General features: G+C 38.0%; 1 protein-coding gene across 2 annotated transcripts in view; it reads left to right on the top strand.

Annotated features, from left to right (window-relative positions):
- Positions 1–19,769, top strand: part of LOC128248703 (tRNA dimethylallyltransferase-like) — a 285,316-nt gene that overhangs the window by 170,565 nt on the left and 94,982 nt on the right. For both annotated transcript variants that reach the window (XM_089357231.1, XM_089357232.1), the window contains exons 4-5: positions 10,091–10,181; positions 15,285–15,777. In XM_089357231.1, coding sequence (XP_089213357.1) covers positions 10,091–10,181; positions 15,285–15,777 — 584 coding nt within the window. The remainder of the gene's footprint in view (positions 1–10,090; positions 10,182–15,284; positions 15,778–19,769) is intronic.

Genomic DNA, 19,769 nt, shown 5'->3' with positions numbered 1-19,769 from the left:
TCATCATCTTTTAACCTCCACTTTCCTTGCTGGCATGGGTTGGACAGTTTGACTGAGGACTGGCAAACCAGGAGGCTGCACCAGGCTCCAATCTGATCTGGCATGGTCTCTACAGCTGGATGCCCTTCCTAACACCAACCATTTTGAGAGTGTAGTGGGTGCTTTTTACGTGCCATCAGATGGGCACCAATGATAGTAGTAGTAGTAGTATTACTACTACTACTACTACTACTACTACTACTACTACTACTAATAATAATAATAATAATAATAATAATAATAATAATAATAATGGGGCTGGTGTCATGTAAAAACTACTTGTGCTGGTGCCACATAAAAGCAACCATGTAAAAGTACTTCTGCTGGCGACGTGTAAAATCACCCATATCTGGTGTCATGTAAAAGTGCCTATTCTGGAGCCACATAAAACTACCTGTGCCAGTGCCTTGTAAGAGCACCCATGCTGATGCTGCGTGAAAAGCATCCAGTACTTTCTATGAAGTGACTGGTGTTAGGAAGGGCATCCAGGATACTTGGAGCCTGAGCAGCTCCCCAGCTGACCAGCTTCTGTTTGACCATCAAACCCATACCAGTCTGGAGAGTGGATGTGAAATGACGATGATGGTGATTCAAATTTTGGCACAAAGCCAGCAAGTTTGGGGTGAAGGGGTCAGTCAGTTGCATTAACTTCAGTTCTCAACTGGTATTTATTTTACCCATTCTGAAATGATGAAAAGTAAAGATGACCTAAGTGGGCTTTGAACTCAGGATGTAAAAAATGCCAGAGAAAAATAAAAAATACTGCAAGTGAAATTTTTTACAAATTGAAATTTTCAGGAAAATTTTCTTTCTGAAATTCCTTTTATTATTGAATATTTCAAGTTCACAAATTTAGATATTTGGTACAAGATAGTTTTTAATGAGTTTTTATTTATAAGATTTTTTTCCATTTCATGTTTATTTCATTCATTGTTTGTTCTCTCTCCCTCTCTCACACACACACATGCATTGTCTCTCTAATATAAACACACACACACACTCACACACACATACACACACACACACACACACACTTCAGCAATAATTACATATTATATTGGATAACTTATAAAAACCTTCTGAAGCTTCAAACTCACTTGACTTTTTTCCATCATTATCTAAGAATTATCAAGTGAATTTGTTGCTATGGCTATTTAATATAGGTATTAAAATATCTCTATGTGATCGCTGCTATTTTTTTTGCATGCTAAATGTAGCTGGACTAACTTGATGTTTCTTTAAAAAAGAGAGATTATGACTGTGATTAAATAATGAAAGCAATATTTACTAAGCAAATGAGCACTAACATACAAAGATATAATTAGACACAAAATATAAAAATTATTAGAATTGGGAATCAAAATGTGAAAACATTAAGTGGCTAGCAGAAAACCACCCAGAGGGTGGTCTTTCTGCTAGTTTATTTAATGTAGCTCATCTATGAATCATATTTAATTTATATACACTGTCAATAGGCCATTTACTGCAGTATTTATCCCGAGATAACAGCTATTATGGATTTGGTGTGTGAAAAATACAATAAATATAGGAGAGAGAGAGAGAGAGAAAAGAAAATTCATTCCACTAGTGACCAGTGAGAGTACTAGGTACATTTTAGCCTTTTTGGGCCTTCCCAATGGCACGAATGAGAAATGAATGTTTGTCTCTTGACATTGTATGATAGTTGTAAATGAGTGTCACTGTTATTCAAGCAGTGTAATTCATTTCCAATATTCTGTGAAAACATACCTGGCCAAGGAAAATTATTACCTTGTTTGGAAGGAGGCAAGGGTTGGTGACAGGAAGAGCATCCAGCCATAGAAAATCTACTTCATTAAATGGCATCCAATCCGTGCAATGATGGTGATGATGATGATGACATAAGGAATTACAAAGAGATAGAAAGAAATAAAAATCACAAAATAGTTTAAATAATCTATCATTTATTAGGCACAAAATGTAACATGAAAAACATCTATGCTTCTCATGTAGACATGGATGAGAAACCACTGGCTAGGCTGAGTTAGAGTACCCTGCATCTCTACCCACCTGTGGCTGCTTGTATTGCAGCCTCATGTACTCAAAAGTATTTGTTAATTTTTTTAGCAACTTGGAATAGATCACAACCCAGGTCATCAGGTTACGTCAGTTGTTTCAGTTTCTTGTACTGTTTTTCTATTATTTTACCAGCATCCTGTCCTTTGAGCATCTTCTATATTCTAATCTCAACTGCATTTTAGTAAACAATACATCCCTACCAAATCTCCTGACACTACGAATGTGTCATCATCCACTTCATTGATGTCTTCATTATTGATCTGAGAAGGTACTTCGCTGTTTCAAGGAAGATATCCACCCCTTTTTTTCTTGTTATTTTTTCTTGGTGTTCACCTTCCCATTTTCGTTTTTATCATTTTGCTTGCCTCCCAACAATTTGGAAACTTTCATCTGCAAATGTCATCTTTCTTTTATTGCAACTTCATGGTGTGGTGTTCCTGGTTGTTACAATTGAGATCTGGGATATGCCTGTCCACTTGTTTCTTAGACCAAGATCCCTTTTTTCACCATTTCCAAAGCTATAGCTGATGGTGCTCTGGAAACTGAGGCCTAGTATTCTTCTTGTTGCTTTGGCTGCTCCTTTCCACTTTTCACTTTTTCAGGATAAAATCCCTCAAAGGACTACTGCATGTATAACTAAGCCTTTTATTCTGCATCATCATCCTCATGGGATATAATATAGCCTTGTGGATTTTAGGGGTTATCCAAGACATACAAATCCACCCTAACCCATTTCAAACACGTGTCATCTCTCAACATCCCTGTGCTAACCACCTGCCCATACTATCAGCTCATCACAAAATGGTTAAGTTGGTAGAGTGGGATTTGAGAGAGAATTGGCTGTTATTTCTAGTGAGTCAAGTTTTTGTATAGAGGTTCACTACTGAGCAAGTTGAGTAACTGTGTAGACATTCAGTTGATGGCTCTCACAAGTGGTGGTGGTGGTAGGAATTGTAACAATGCACTGACAGTGGTGGTAGTAGTAGTGGTAATAGTGTCTAAGTACTTGGCCTGGGTCATTTATATCTATCAATAAAAATCTAAAAGCTTTATTTGTCTTAGTAAATATTCCATAGCCTCCAGGTACCCCAATCCCACCATCTCGTCTAGAAACTTAAAAAATGTATAACATATATGTGTGTGTGTGTGTGTGTGTGTGTGTGTGTGTGTAAACAGCTACAGTCATATATCATCATCATCATCATCATCACAATAATAATAATAATAATAATAATAATGGTCATAATAACAATGACAGCACCAGGTTAATAATGTCCAACACACATCCATTACAACATCTATCCAAATCATGTCTGCAAGTTAAGGTCATCGTACACACTTACACACACTTGCATTTAAGCACATACATGCAAGTATGCACATGCTTACATATATGCACACACACACACACTTGTCTTTGTCTATATGGTAGACAATAAATTTACAACCATTAATAACTTGAAAGCTTAGCAACTTGTTGTTATTTTACTAAAGGACACTTAATAATGTAAACTGATGTATTTATGAGCAACAAGCTTATGAGACAGATATAGATATGTAACATAAATAACAGAAGATAAAAAATTAAGTGAATTGCTGTATATGATTCTTCTGCAGTCTCCCTTCCTCCTCAGACTCCAGTTTTCATTACCTGTCTAGGTTAGAATAGTGCCAGTTTGTTCAGTTACCTCGCATTGAAACCATTAAAGAAGCCCCCCCACCCCACCCTGTCTAGTTGTTCAGTATAACTCCTTAAATTGTCAATAGACTTGAAAGCTGACTTTGATTACCAAGATAGTGACAGCATTCAGCTGTTGCCATTTGAAAACTCTTGAAATGATTAGAAGCTTCAAAGTGAGTTAAATTTCCCCAATATCTGTTTGGTCATAATGAGGTACTACCAAAGATTTTTGTTTCTGTGGCAGGATCCATACCTCTCCAAAGTGACTCTCACTTCCTGTAGAAATCATTTTTTCTCCAAGTCAGCCTAAAAAACCTCAATATCCTTCAGATTATGCTCAATTTATGGATTTGACCTGTTTCTGTCCTACTGTCCATGCTCTTGCCTCTCAACACCTGGCATAAGTCACCACCCTCTCAATCAAGGGTCCTTGTCTTGCAAGCTGCTTGGTGATCACACTATTGCTGCTGACATGAAAAAGCACCCAGTACACTCTGTAAAGTGGTTGGCATTAGGAAAAGCATCAAACCATAGAAACCATGCCAAAACTGACATTAGAGCTTGGCACAGTTCTCTGTCCTGTCCAATCCTGTCAAACCTTCCAGTCCTCACCAGGATGAAATACAGATGCTAAGTGATAATGATTATGATGATATGATTTAGCAAAATATACTTTAGTTGCAGTTTGGAACTAACTTATATCTCTCATGTACCTATTTTGAGGTAGAATGACTAGATGCTTGAATATTATACATTGTTTTCACTTCTTATACAGTATTAGTATTGTAAAATGTAAACCAGTAACATATCAATTCAGTCACATCTGATTCTTAAGTGTCACCAACCAAATCTTGTACAAATCTGTATCAGTCTTAGAGTATCTTACCATATGTCACAAAATCTATTCTGTAAACTTCTGGGAGGCATCTAAGGAAGTTCAGTAAGCAAACTGATATAATCTAACTTCACAACTAAACTTTTTTTTCTTTTACTTGTTTCAGTCATTTAACTGCTGCTGTACTGGGGTACAAACTTGAAGAATTTTTAGTCAAATGAATTACCCCCAGTACTTATTTTTAAAAAATCTGGTACTTATTCTATCGGTCACTTTTGCCAAACCACTAAGTTACAGGGTTGTGAACACAACACTGGTTGTCAGTTGGTGATAGGAGATAAACACAGACTGAAAAACACACACACACACACATACAATCGGCTTCTTTCAGTTTCTGTCTACCAAATCCACTCACAAGACTTTGATTAACCAGAGGCTACAGTAGAAAACACTTTCCCAAGGTGCCAATCAGTGGGACTGAATCCAGAACCATGTGGTTGGTAAGCAAACTTCTTACCACACAACCATGCCCACAATCTTTCTTATTAATTCCACCAATTTTACCCACGTACTCTTTTCTAAAAGCTGTAGACAATGTCTTGTCTGAAGCACACAAGCATACAAAGGTCAAGTGTTGCTTTTGTTACCATATTTCTGTTAAAATGCATTGCTTTTGTTTCAATTAATTTTGCAAATGATGAAGGGTTTAGTAAAATGGCTTTGTTATTATTAATCTGGTGTTTAGAACATAAATTATCTTGAAGTTTTGATGCAAGTGATTCAGATTACTTTGAGCCATTTGATACCAATCTGGTTGAAACAGTCCCTGGTCCAGTGATACAAACTGACTGTTTTAAAATGAGCTAAACTAAAGCTTTCCATTAGAATTCTATCATAATTTGTGATCTTCTAAACACGGTTATTTTAATTGTTGTTGGCACTCCGTCGCTTACGACGTCGAGGGTTCCAGTTGATCCGATCAACGGAACAGCCTGCTCGTGAAATTAATGTGCAAGTGGTTGAGCACTCCACAGACACGTGTACCCTTAACATAGTTCTTGGGGATATTCAGCGTGACACAGTGTGACAAGGCTGACCCATTGAATCACAGGCACAACAGAAACAGGAAGTAAGAGTGAGAGAAAGTTGTGGTGAAAGAGTACAGCAGGGTTCGCCACCATCCCCTGCCGGAGCCTAGTGGAGCTTTTAGGTGTTTTCGCTCAATAAACACTCAAAATGCCTGGGCTGGGAATCAAAACCATGATCTTATGACTGCGAGACCGCTGCCCTAACCACTGGGCCATTGCGCCTCCACTAAGGTTATTTTAATAAATTCTTTATTATTTTCAAAACTAATTGAAATAAAAACTATATTTCAAAAGAAATATGACAAACGGGTAAAAACAGGAAAATTGCATCATAGAATCGGGGAAGTCTCTCACACAGGTTGACATCAACTAGCTTCTAGTGAAGTTCCAAAAGATGTTAATTCACCTTCCAGAATTCCTTTGCTTTCTGTCTCATTATTAAAACTCTTAGTTTATCTAGCATGACATCATTCTATTTGCTAATCTGAAAGACACACCCCAAGGTGGGTGGCAGGACTTATATATGCGTCACTAATACTGCACTAAAACAATAAACCAAATAATACTTCTTAAGTACTAACAATTATATGCACCACAAATGAACCCAACTGAAGTGTAGAATGGGCCTTACCTAATGCAACCAAATCAGAAAGCATACATTGCTTAATGTTGAACAGATGAGAAAGGAGTGCTCAGTACATGTAGAGGATATATATTTTTAAAAAAAACTGAACTTAAGAGTTTGTCTTGCAAATGAGCTCATGTCACTGTGATTGTATGTGTGTCTTTGAAATAATTAGAAGAATTAAAATGACACCCACTTGACATCTAGTGTTGGTTTGTTTATGTTCCCAAAACTAATTAGTTCAGATAAAAGACCAATGCGAAGGCACATGGCCTAGTGATTAGAGCAGCAGACTCACAGTTGAGGGCTCGTGGGTTTGAACCTCAGACCGAGTGATGCGTGTGTTTATGAGCAAAACACCTAAGCTCCATGCAGCTCTGGCAGAAGGTAATGGCAAACTTCTGCTGACTCTTTCACCACAACTTTCTCTCACTCTTTCCTCTTGCCTTGAGCAGCTCACCTGTGACAGACCAGCGTCTTGTCCAGGTGGAGGAACCTATATGCCAATGAAACCAGGAAACTAGCCCTTATGAGCCAGGCATAGCTCAAGAAGGAACAAACAACAACAAGAACATAAATGACCAATAGAATAAATACCAGACTTAAAGAAAAAAAAAACAGCATAAGTACTAAGGTAAATTGGTTTTGTTAAAACCCTTCAAGGGAATGCTCAAACATGGCTATAATCTAACGAATGAAAGAAATAAAAAACAAATTGGGAACATTATTGGTTATAACAGAATCCAAGATGTACAATGTCCATTCCTTAGAAAGGTTAATGAGTTCATTATAGGTGTGAGGGCAAAAAATAACTGGGCATATAATTTGATAGCCAATCAATGTAAGAAGAGCAAACATATGTGCTAACTGAAGAAATGTTGTGTTGGCAGTGGAGGTTATCTGAAGTGGGGAAAAGAAAATCGAGAGAGATCTTAGAAGAAGCAGGGTGAGAATAATTATTTCTAAGATAAGATACAAGACCTCAAATTTGGGGCAAGGGGAGGTAAATACGGTTGAATATATCAACCCCAGTGTATGACTGGTACTTTAGTTTATTGACTCTGGAAGGATTAAAAGCAAAAAATTAATTTTGTCAAGATTTATATCTTAGATTACTAAATCCCACACACCAGATAATGTTGTGTTGCAAACATATGCAACCCACACTTTTATAAAAGAACAGATGTTAAAACAATGACGATGATAATGATTTCACCATGTTTTTTTTTGGGGGGGGGGAGCTTAGTATGTCAAACAATAGTAAAAAATCTCTTTACTACATACTTGATACTTCTTAGATTTAAGTTAACTTAGCAAATTTCCAACTTAGTAGACTGCCTAGCCCTCTTTCTCCTTGAAAGTTTATTAAATTACTGACTAATTTCGACTCAAGTTACCCAAGAAAGAACCTGTCCATTTTAAAATGTATTTTTATGTCAGTGTGTATGTGTCTGCATGTGTGTGTGTATATATGTGTGTTGTACATGCCTGTGTGTACGCATACACACGTGCGCGCGCACAGAATGCAACTAACTTTAATGCTTGCTTACTCTTTTTGTATTCTATTATTTTTTAATCATACCTTTCTCTTTTTGCTGTCTGCAGCAATTAAATAAATGAACGTTGTTGTTGTTGTTATTATTATTATTATTATTATTATTATTATTATTATTATTATTATTATTGTTATTATTATTGCTGCTGTTGTCGCTGCTGCTGCCAAAAGCTTTGGCAGTCTTGACAGTTATGTATTTCTGTGTTGGGTAAGAAAGAAATTTGATCTCTGATATAGTTAAAAATTAATTGTAATTTATAAATAGTAAAAAGTTTTTTGGAGAGTAACTGAGAAAAGTTACAGTTTTGCTTGTTGCAATCTTAGAAATGTTCGTAATGCTCATAAATGGAGGAGTTGGATAATTCTTTTATAATTTATTTTTCCATTTCATATCTTAGAGAAGCAAAGAGGAAGGAGAAGAAAAGAACACAGAGTTAGTGTATTATTTTTAGATCAGTCATATGGAAAGAGAATGTCTAGACAGTATAATTTTCAATGATAGCAAAAGAAAAAAGAAGAAAAAGATTGGATAAGAATTTTTGTCTTGTATTATAATAATAATAATAATAATCATCATCATCATCATCATCGTTTAACGTCCGCTTTCCATGCTAGCATGGGTTGGACGATTAATTCTTTCTACTATAGGCACAAGGTCTTGATTTTTGTGGGGAGTGGGACAATCGATCACGTCAACCCCAGTACTTGACTGGTACTTACTTTATTGACCTCAAAAGGGGGAAAGACAAAGTTGACTTTGGTGGAATTTGAACTCAGAGCATAAAGACAGATGAAATGCCACTAAGCATTTTGCCCAGTGTGCTAATGATTCTGCCAGCACTCCAACTTTAATGATGATGATGATGATGATAATAATAATAATGACAATGACAATGACAATAATAATAATAATAATAATAATATTCATCATCATTTAATGTTTACTTTTCCATGTTTGCATGGATCAGATGGAATTTATCGAGACAGCTTTTCTACAGCTGGATGCTTATCCTGTCACCAAATCTCATCTGTTTCCAAGCAAAGTAATATTTCTCCATAGCTAGACATGTTTTTCATGGAAACTGGAAATGAATATCCCCATTTACAACCATCACATTCTGCTTAGGCAAGGAAGGAGAGAGAGAGAGAGAGAGAGAGAGAGAGAGACACACACACACACACACACACACACTTCAATTTCACTCTACTGAATCTACTCACAGCTTACACATCTTTGGTTAGCCTGGAGATATAGTAAAGACACTTGTCCAAGGTGCCATGCGGTGGGACTGAACCTGAGGCCACATGGTTGTATCTGTTGCTTGCTAAATGATTGCATTACCAATTACACCACAGAATTCTTGATTCTTCCCACTTTTCAGATTAAATTCTATAAATTATTTCTGTTATTCTGTTATACTGACCAAACCTTTTCATTTCAACAAGATAATTCATCACATGGTACCAGAAAAGCATGCTAATTCTACTGTTGCTCTTTTTATTCTTTCATTCTTTTACTTGACTGTGGCCATGCTGGAGAGTTTTAGTTGAATGACATGTGGCCATGCCTTGAAGAATTTTAGTCAAATAAATCGACCCCAGTAGTTATTTTTTCAGGCCTGGTACTTGTTGAATTGGTCTCTTTTGTCAAACCACTAAGTGATGGGGACATAAACACACTAATGCTGATTGTCAAGTGGTGGTGGGGTACAAACACAGACACAAAGACATATACACATACATACACACATATGCACACACACACGCACACAAACATGTGCACACACACACACATACACACACATACACGCACACACACACACACACACACACAAGCTTCCTTCACTTTACATCTATCAAATCCACTCACAAGGCTTTGGTCGGTTCAAGGCTATAGTAGAAGACACTTGCCCAAGGTGCCATGCAGTGGGACTGAACCTGGAACCATGTGGTTGGAAAGCAAACTTATTACCACACAGCTACACTTACATCTTGCTTCTTCCTTCTTTTCAAGTTAGATTCTATAAATTATTTCTGTCATTCTGTTATGCTAACCAAACCATTTCATTTCAACAAGGTAAATTCATCATATGGTACCAGAAAAACATGTTAATTTTACTGTTGATCTTTTTGGTGCTAATTATGCCTAACCATATCATTTACAATTGCTGTTCATTTATACTTATGTGATTGTATACTTCTTATTCAGGAAGATCCAGAATCTACTGGAAAGGATTCAGCCAGAAATGTCACATCTGAAAGGGTTCCATTTTCTTCAAAATGTGAGGCAGAAACTGTTGGTAAGTCTTCACCGAAATAATGGATTCTTTTGACAAGTTACACAAAATGAAAACGTTGATTATTTAACCCTGTAGCATTTAAACGGGCCAGCTCCAGCCTCTTGCATGTGCCCTGCAATGTCATTGTATAAATGAGCCTTACATTTGACAGTGTAATCTGAATGCTAACGGGTCAAGAATTGGATTAAATACTGATAAATTTGTGAATTCTATGTCCATTTTCACAGCTAGATGCTTTTCCTGTCTCTAGTTCTTACTTTTTTGTTTTGTCTTCAAAAATGCAGATCTAACAGGTACTTACTTAACAGGGAATGTGAACACAACATGATTGTTAAGGGCATCTGGCAGTAGAAAATCTGCTTTTATAAACCTTTTGCAACTCACGCAAGCATAGAAAAGTGGGCATTAATATAATGATGTTGATAAGGCTAATGATATATCTGAAGGTGCATAGTGGTTAGAATATTGGGTTTACAATTTTGAGGTTATTAGTTCAATTCCTGGACTGGGCTGTGTGTTGTGTTCTTGTGCAAAGCACCTTGTTTCACATTGCTCCAGTTCTCTCAACTGTAGGAATGAGTTGTGATGTCATTGGTGCTAAGCTGTAGTAGCTTTTGCCTTTCCCTTGGATAACATTGGTGGCACAGAGAGGGAAGATTGATATGCATGGATGACTGCTAGTCTTCCACACAAACCACCTTGCCCAGACTTGTGCTTCAGAGGAGAACTTTGCTAGTGCAATCCCATGGTCAAATCTGCTGGAAGCACTTTCTAAGGTTCCTGGACTGAATGTTTTGTCCTATATTACTTTAGTTCATCTGGTAATGTTACTTGTACTATAATAGACTTATATCTCCTCCATAGATAAATTTATCTCTTATCCACATTATGTCTGTGAAAGCAGAGATACTCAAGGGCTTGTTTTGGCTTAGGAGACAGTTTACAGCCTAATTAGGCATAGTACTAGTTTTGGGAAGCTAACTATATAGATCTCCCACAACATAGATCTTACGTAGATGTATGTTAACAATACACACAAGTTCTAGCTTATGGCAGAAAGCTATAAAACTTTTGTAGGATAGAGGTTTTGTCAAGTAACAGATAAAGATTGGCAAGACTTGAAATCAGAATATAAAGAATGTAAGTTAACACTACAAGGCATTCTACCATTGCTGCCATCTCATTGCCCTAGTAATACACCTGATTTGTTTCTTTCAGAAGCATAAAGGTGTTTCTAGTTTCTTTATCACATAGAATGGATCAATACTGCTGGAGTTTTGTGATGCAAATGACTTGATGAATGATCTGCAACACTAACTTCAGGAAACCAACCATCCACCTGATCACGTATCAGTCTGTTGGGCACATAAGCTGGATTGACTACATTATCACCAGAAAGAGGGATAATTAGATTTTGTGAATATGAAGAACTTCTCTGGTGGAGAATGTACAATTCAACATAGGTTAGTAGTCAATGACTTCAGATGTAGAGATAGAAGAACTCAGAGATAGACAGCAGTCTTGAAAAGACAGATATGGGAACTTAAGTATCCTTTGAGTAGTAAGAGATTTAGAGATGTTCAAATTGAGGCATTGACATGAAGGAGAAGGAGAGATAGAGATGTATAGCGTAGAGGACAACTGAAAGTTCTTATGGAACAACTTACTGAGGGCAACAGACCAAATCTGTGGATGGAACAAAATCCCATCCTGATGTAGTGATGGAATTGTGAGGTAGATAGAGCTATAAAAGCTAAAAGATAGACCTGGAAAGACTGGGAAAGTAGGTATCAGAGAATGATATCATATAGCAGGAAGAAAAACTAGGCAACTGGTTTACATAGCAAAGTGAGAAGCAGAAAGTAGATTTGTCAGTGTCCTACAGCATGAAGATCAGCAGGTACTGCAAACTGTAACTTATTTGTTTCCATTCCTGGTCTAAATTCACTATATAATTAGCATATTTCTTAATTCATTCCTGATATAATTCTTTTTTGGGTGACTCATTAACCTTATTGTTCTAACTTTGTGTAATCTTGAGCTCCTGGCTTCTTTGCCAATGAAACAAAAACATATTCTTTCATCTCACTGGCTATGTGTCCGTTCTCATTATATAAGTCTCCTAAGTTGTGATTGTCTAATGTTTTTTAAATGCTTCTGCTGGTATTTCATCTTCTCCACTTGTCTTTCCATCTTTGATTGACTTTATTATATTACCTATTATTATTATTATTATTATTATTATTATTATTAAAGTAGCTTGCTTACCAACCACATGGTTCCGGGTTCATTCCTACTGCGTGGCACCTTGGGCAAGTGTCTTCTACTATAGCCTCAGGCCGACCGAAGCCTTGTGAGTGGATTTGGTAGACGGAAACTGAAAGAAGCCCGTCGTATATATGTATATATATATATATGTGTATGTGTGTGTATATGTCCGTGTGTCTGTGTCCCCCCAACATCGCTTGACAACCAATGGTGGTGTGTTTAGGTCCCCGTACCTTAGCGGTTCGGCAAAAGAGAACGATAGAATAAGTACTAGGCATCCAAAGAATAAGTCCTGGGGTCGATTTGCTCGACTAAAGGCAGTGCTCCAGCATGGCCGCAGTCAAATGACTGAAACAAGTAAAAGAGTAAAAGAGAGTAAAGAGTATTATTATTAAGGTAGTGTGAGCTGGTAGAATCGTTTGCACCCTGGATGAAATGCTTAGTGACATTTCATCCATCTTTACGTTGAGTTAAATTCTGCCAAGGTCGACTTTGCCTTTCATCCTTTTGGGGTCAATAAACTAAGTACCAGTGAAACACTGGGGTCGATGTAATGGCTGCCCTTGTGCTTATAGTAGAAAGTATTATTATGATTATTTTTATTATTAAGGCGGTGAGCAGGCAAAATGCTTAGCAGTATTTTGCCTGTGATTACATTCTGAGTTCAAATTCCGCTGAGGTAAACTTTGCCTTTCATCCTTTCAGGGTCGATAAAATAAGTACCAGTTGAACACTGGGGTTGATGTAATCAACTCATCCTCTCCCCCAAAATTGCTGCCCATGTGGAAAAATTTGGAACTATTATTATTATTATTATTGTTCAGTAGTTTTATTTTTATAGCGTGCTTTCACTTCACTACCGAGCGCAGCTCTGTGTGCCTTGCATATGTACTGTGGTTTGCTGTGATGCTCTTATGGTTACTGTATTGAAAGTGTTTTGCGTAGGATGTGTGCAGTGCCCAGTAGTGCAATTTTCTGTATGTTATATATATTTGTAAGTCCTGGTGTTTTTGTTATGCATTTGTCTGAATATTTTTTTATCATACCTAATTATATTACTTGTTCCAGTCATTTGACTGTGGCCATGCTGGAGCACCGCCTTTAGTCAAGCAAATCGCCCCCAGGAGTTATTCTTTGTAAGCCTAATACTTACTCTATCGGTCTCTTTTGCCAAAGCGCTAAGTTACGGGGACGTAAGCACACCAGCATTTGTTGTCAAGCGATGTTGTGAGGACAAACATAGACACACAAACATATACACACACATACATACACACACACACACACACACACACACACATATATATATACGATGGGCTTCTTTCAGTTTCCGTCTACCAAATCCACTCACAAGGCTTTGGTTGGCCTGAGGCTATAGTAGAAGACACTTGCCCAAGGTGCCACGCAGTGGGACTGAACCCAGAACCATGTGGTTGGTAAGCAAGCTACTTACCACACAGCCACTCCTACGCCTAGGACATTTTCAGCATGGCACCTACTCCCACATTAAAATAAAGTTTACTCTCAAAGTTTTTTGTCACTATTTCCAAGACCCCAGTAACAGCCCATTGTACCATGACTTTATTAACTTCTGTGTTCCAGTACTTGAGGATTACCTACTTTAAGTCATTGTGATACTCTACCTTTTCTTTTTATTTCTATTTTCTATTTACTCTGCTATCAAATAAACATGCCACATTGATTATAATACATAGTTTCTTCTTGTCACTGACTACAATATCCAGTCTATTGTGTTTTATTGTTCTTTTGTTTACTCTTATGAAAGTTCCACAACAACCTCACTTCATTGTTTTCAAGTGCTTTTCCAAGAAAATGACTAAATCTCTTTTCTGTGCTTTTCATTTTTTCGTATTCATTCTCGGCTGTCAACATTCCAATACAACATGAGCTATAGTCTCATCTGAATCATTGCATATTCTACTTTTGGGTGAACAGTCTTACTAATCTATCATCCTTTTAATCCATTTAGGGCCTTACCCCATCTTCCACCTTTTAATTTTTTTATCATAGCAAGTTTTCTTTATCTTCATCATTTTTGTCTTTTTTGAAAAATACTGAGTGGAGCTCCATTCCTCCAAAGTGCCTATAGTAGAAAGGATTATTATTATTATTATTATTATTATTATTATTATTATTATTTTGTTTTGAATTTGAGAAAGACAGACGTACTGTCGAAATATTGTTCAACGAATAAAACATCTATACAATCGAATTGCGCTCTTCGTCTTGACTATTTACCTTTGTGAAGAGTTACGTCAATCCTTTTTTAAAATATTATTATTATTATTACGGAGATGCACTTGCATAGCAAGTGACCTGATCTGAGATCGTGTGCTGGAACAAAAACAATTGCAGCGTGGAAGGTGTTTATAAGCCATTTAAAATAACACACAAAATCCGTTAGATTCACTTCAACATTTAAATTTAATTTGTCAAAATATTTTCGTCGCTTTGAGACCGCAACCTGTTCACTGATTTTGTGTGTTATTTTAAATGGCTTATAAACACCTTCCACGCTGCAATTGATTATTATTATTATTATTCTATGTTTGACTTTTGCTTTGCATTTGTACAAGTTGGATCCAAGTCTCACCCAGAGACCTCAAGGGACAGCAAGTTAGAAGTTCATGTAGGTGTTACGCCTAGGGTACCATATATTTCGATTTGTACATAGTGTTATTATTATTATTATTATTATTAGTATTATTATTATTATTATTATTATTATTATCATCATCATCATTATCATTATTATTATTATGATTATTAGTTAAGGAATTGTTATTAAAATGTCATTTTATATTTTTCTTTTAGATAATAAAGATAAGGAGTTACGTGCACACATTTCCACTGATTCTGGCAACCCTAAATATATTCCAACTGAATGTTCTCCAATTCCAAAACGTCGCAGACTCAATGTAGAACATGGCAATGAATCTAGCAGAGATGATATCACTGCCACTCATAAATCTGAGATAGACAGCACCACTCAGTTGGTTAAAACAGAGGGAAAGAACATGGATGGAGATAGCAGTGACTCAGAAAGTAGCCACAGTGATAGGACAGAGTTAAAGGGCAGCTGCACCGATAACATTGATGTGAATGATACAGTGAGTGACAGTCATAAGGAATATTGTACCAGGGAAACAACTAATATTTCAGAGTGTGATATTACCAGTTTTCCACTTTGTGATATTAGACAGTGGGGCTATGAAGTAGACACTGTTCAACTTCATGCTAGACTAAAAGAATTGGATCCAACCAGTGCCCAGAAAATCCATCCAAATGATCGACGAAAATTAATCAGGTTGGTTGCTCAAATTAAATGTTGATATTTCATTGCTCTTTTTTTTTTATTCAAATGGAAATTTTCTTTTTTCATCTTTTGACATTTATATTCTTATATTCTTTTAATCTCTTTACTGGTTTCAGTCATTGGACTGTGACCATGTTGGGGCACTGTCTTGGTGAGTTTAGTCAATCGAATTGACCCTGATAGTTATTTTTAAGTTTGGTACTTATTTATTGGTTTCTAGCTTACCAGAGGCGCAATGGCCCAGTGGTTAGGGCAGCGGACTCGCGGTCGTAGGATCGCAGTTTCGATTCCCAGACCAGGCGTTGTGAGTGTTTATTGAGCGAAAACACCTAAAGCTCCACGCGGCTCCGGCAGGGGATGGTGGCGAACCCTGCTGTACTCTTCCACCACAACTTTCTCTCACTCTATCTTCCTGTGTCTGTTTGTGCCTGTAATTCAAAGGGTCAGCCTTGTCACACTGTGTCACGCAGAATATCCCTGAGACCTACGTTAAGGGTACATGTGTCTGTGGAGTGCTCAGCCACTTGCACGTTAATTTCACGAGCAGGTTGTTCCGTTGATCGGATCAACTGGAACCCTCGACGTCGTAAGTGACAGAGTGCCAACAGCCACAGCTTACCAGGACATAAACAAAACAATACTGATTGTCAAAGACTACAACAAATATGAACTCAAACAAATACACCCCCCCCCCCCTGTATATGGGCCTCGAATGCAGAAGACTACCAAAGGCAAGAAAGAAATGAGGCAGATATGTGCTCATGGATGTGAAATTTTAATACACACGAATGTCATGTTGATGATCATCATTATTTTAATGTCCACTTTTCCATGCTCACATGGGTCAGACAGAATTTTGATGAGGTGGACTTTCTATGGTTGGATGTGCATCCTTTCACCAATACTCACCTGTTTCCAACTTAAGTAATATTTCCCCATGTTTAGATATTGTTTTTGCAGAAATTTGAGAGTGAAGGACACCTCTTGCTTGCTAGTGACATTCTGTCACATAACATCAAGGCAATGAGACAGTGATACACATGCATACACATGCATGCACATGAACAGATTCACATGCGCATGCACACACACACACACACACACGCCTGGGGTATGATGGGAATCAGGTGTTCTGTATAAGAGAGAAAGCTGCACTGGTGTGAGAATGTGATATACATGGAAGATGATCACTGCATTAAACATGCAAACAAGGGTATGCAAATGTTGGTAGACTACATTAAACCTACATAAAGCAACTGTGTGAAGACTGAGTGCACCTGAGAAGACCTACCACATGCAATGGCAGAGTTAACAGACTGGTGATCTGTGCAATAAGCACAACTGGATGATGATGACGATGATGATGATGAGGAGGAGGAGGAGGAGGAGAACGACGACAACACATAAGGTTGTTGAGCAATCAAAGTGAACCTGTGGAAAAAGGAGACCGAGGAAGACTTGGCATGAAATACTGAAGGCTGACCTGAGGATGTCTCACAAAGGAGAAGGTAAAGGATCATACTCATTGGCAATATGCAGTGCTACAGAAGCCATGACCATTCATGGCAACACGTACCCGAATACAAGGGTTAAGAGGCTACAATATTATGTACCCTACCAAACCTACATCTATTGCACCCTCACCTTACATCTTCAACCCTGCTTCCCAATCACCAATTGCTTACTCCTTTTCTCCTTTCACCCATCTCCTTATCACTCATTGACCCTTATTTCTCATCTTGCCAACACCTGATTGCACCATCTTCACATCAGTATCCAACCTTTCTTCCTCCTTCATTACATCTATGTATAGGACCACCATCAAGCCCCTACTCAATACATTTCTAACTTCATCCTACTATGCTGCCAGTCATCACTCTCTCTCTCTCTCTCTCTCTCTCTCTCTCTCCCTCTCTCTCTCTTTCCCTCTCTCTCTCTCTCTCTCTCTATCTCCCTCTCTCTCCCTCTCTCTCTCTCTCTCTCTCTCTCTCTCTCCTCCAGGCTACTTTCTGTTGTTACCCATCACTTACTCTCAACTTTATCTCACCATCCACCTCTACCTTTATCTACCCCTGTCATTGCCAATCATCCCACCCTCACTTTATTCCTAATAGCCTTACCTTTTTCCATCATACTGTTGCTCTTTTCATCCCCACCTCCATCCTTACCTTTAGCACCTCTGTTATTGCAAATCACTCACCTCCAATACCACTCCCACATATTCCTACCATCTTCCCATCATATTCTTACTCCTCCTTCTTTTCACCCATTCTGGTTCTTATTTCTTTATTACCCACAAGGGGCTACACACAGAGGTGACAAACAAGGACAGACAAACGGATTAAGTCAATTATATCGACCTCAGTGCGTAACTGGTACTTATTTAATTGACCCCGAAGGGATGAAAGGCAAAGTTGACCTCGGCGGAATTTGAACTCAGAACGTAGTAGCAACAGACAAAATATCGCTAAGCATTTTGCCCGGCGTGCTAACGTTTCTGCCAGCTCATCGCCTTCACCCATTCTGGTTCTTCTGATATCATTACTCCCTCTCTTTCCCCTCACTCCCTCTCATCTCCCCTCCCTCCTCCTCTCATTCTTCTCCTAGATCACCAGAGTAAATGTATGCACCCTAAATTATTGACTACTCTCTACACCCAAACTTACATCTCTATCTCCACCTCTCAGATACTCATTTCTGACTATAATTTTATCACTCCCTCTTCTTTCTCACTTTGGTCTACACACTAAGTTATCAATATATTATCAACTACTCTTTCTGTATTTACACTTACCCACCACCTTACTGTTCATACAGTACAGTGGCTGGGGAGAAAAAGTGTAAGGTTGTAAGGTCCCTTTAGTCATGTCTTACTGGGGTCTACTCAACCCTTCTAAGTTGATGTGATGAGAAAATGCACCCACTACACTTTGTGAAGTGGTTGGTAGTAGGAAGGGCATCAAGCCATAAAACCCAAGCCAAAAGTCTATGGGAGCATTGGTTCCTAATGGGAGATGACCCAAATCATGACAACCCAATTCATGCCAGCACGGCAAGTGAAAATAAGATAACACTGCCTTTCATTTAACATCCACCTTTCCATACTTGTATGAGTTTGAATGAAGAATTAGCTAAGGAAGGAGCTTATGAGCCGAGATGCTTCTTGTAGACATCTTTTTATCTGTTCTTCAAGTTATTAGATTTCTTTATACCACAGGTCAGATATGACCTTTTGTTAACAAGGAATGAACACTACTTTGCTCAAGCAGTGACAAGGATAGAATATAAGCATACATGCAAATTTGTGTATGCAGGCGTAGGAGTGGCTGTGTGGTAAGTAGCTTGCTTACGAACCACATGGTTCGGGGTTCAGTCCCACTGTGTGGCACCTTGGGCAAGTGTCTTCTACTATAGCCTCGGACCGACCAATGCCTTGTGAGTGGATTTGGTAGACGGAAACTGAAAGAAGCCCGTCGTATATATATATATATATATATATATATATGTATGTATGTGTATATGTCTATGTGTCTGTGTTTGTCCCCCCAACATCACTTGACAACCGATGCTGGTGTGTTTACGTCCCCGTAACTTAGTGGTTCAGCAAAAGAGACCGATAGAATAAGTACTAGGCTTCCAAAGAATAAGTCCTGGGGTCGATTTGCTCGACTAAAGGCGGTGCTCCAGCATGGCCACAATCACATGACTGAAACAAATAAAAGAGTAAAGAGTATGCAAACACACACACACATACACCTGCACTCTCTCTTTCTCTCTCTCTCTCTCACTCTCTCTCTCTCTCTCTCACTCTCACTCTCTCTCTCACACACACACACACACACATGATGGGCTTCTTGCAGTTTCCCTACCAAATTCCCTTGCAGGACAATGGTTGCCCTGGAACTAAAGTAGAAGACACTTGTCCAAGGTAACATGCAGTGGGATTGAACCAGAATCCCTGTGGCTTTGAAGTGAACTTGTTG

This window comes from Octopus bimaculoides, chromosome 9 (assembly GCF_046866305.1).
Source record: "Octopus bimaculoides isolate indiv1 chromosome 9, ASM4686630v1, whole genome shotgun sequence".
In the NCBI taxonomy this organism is placed as follows: Eukaryota; Metazoa; Mollusca; class Cephalopoda; order Octopoda; family Octopodidae; genus Octopus; species Octopus bimaculoides.
The sequence above is the reverse complement of the archived record's forward strand: the minus strand, read 5'-3'. Positions and strand labels throughout refer to the sequence as shown.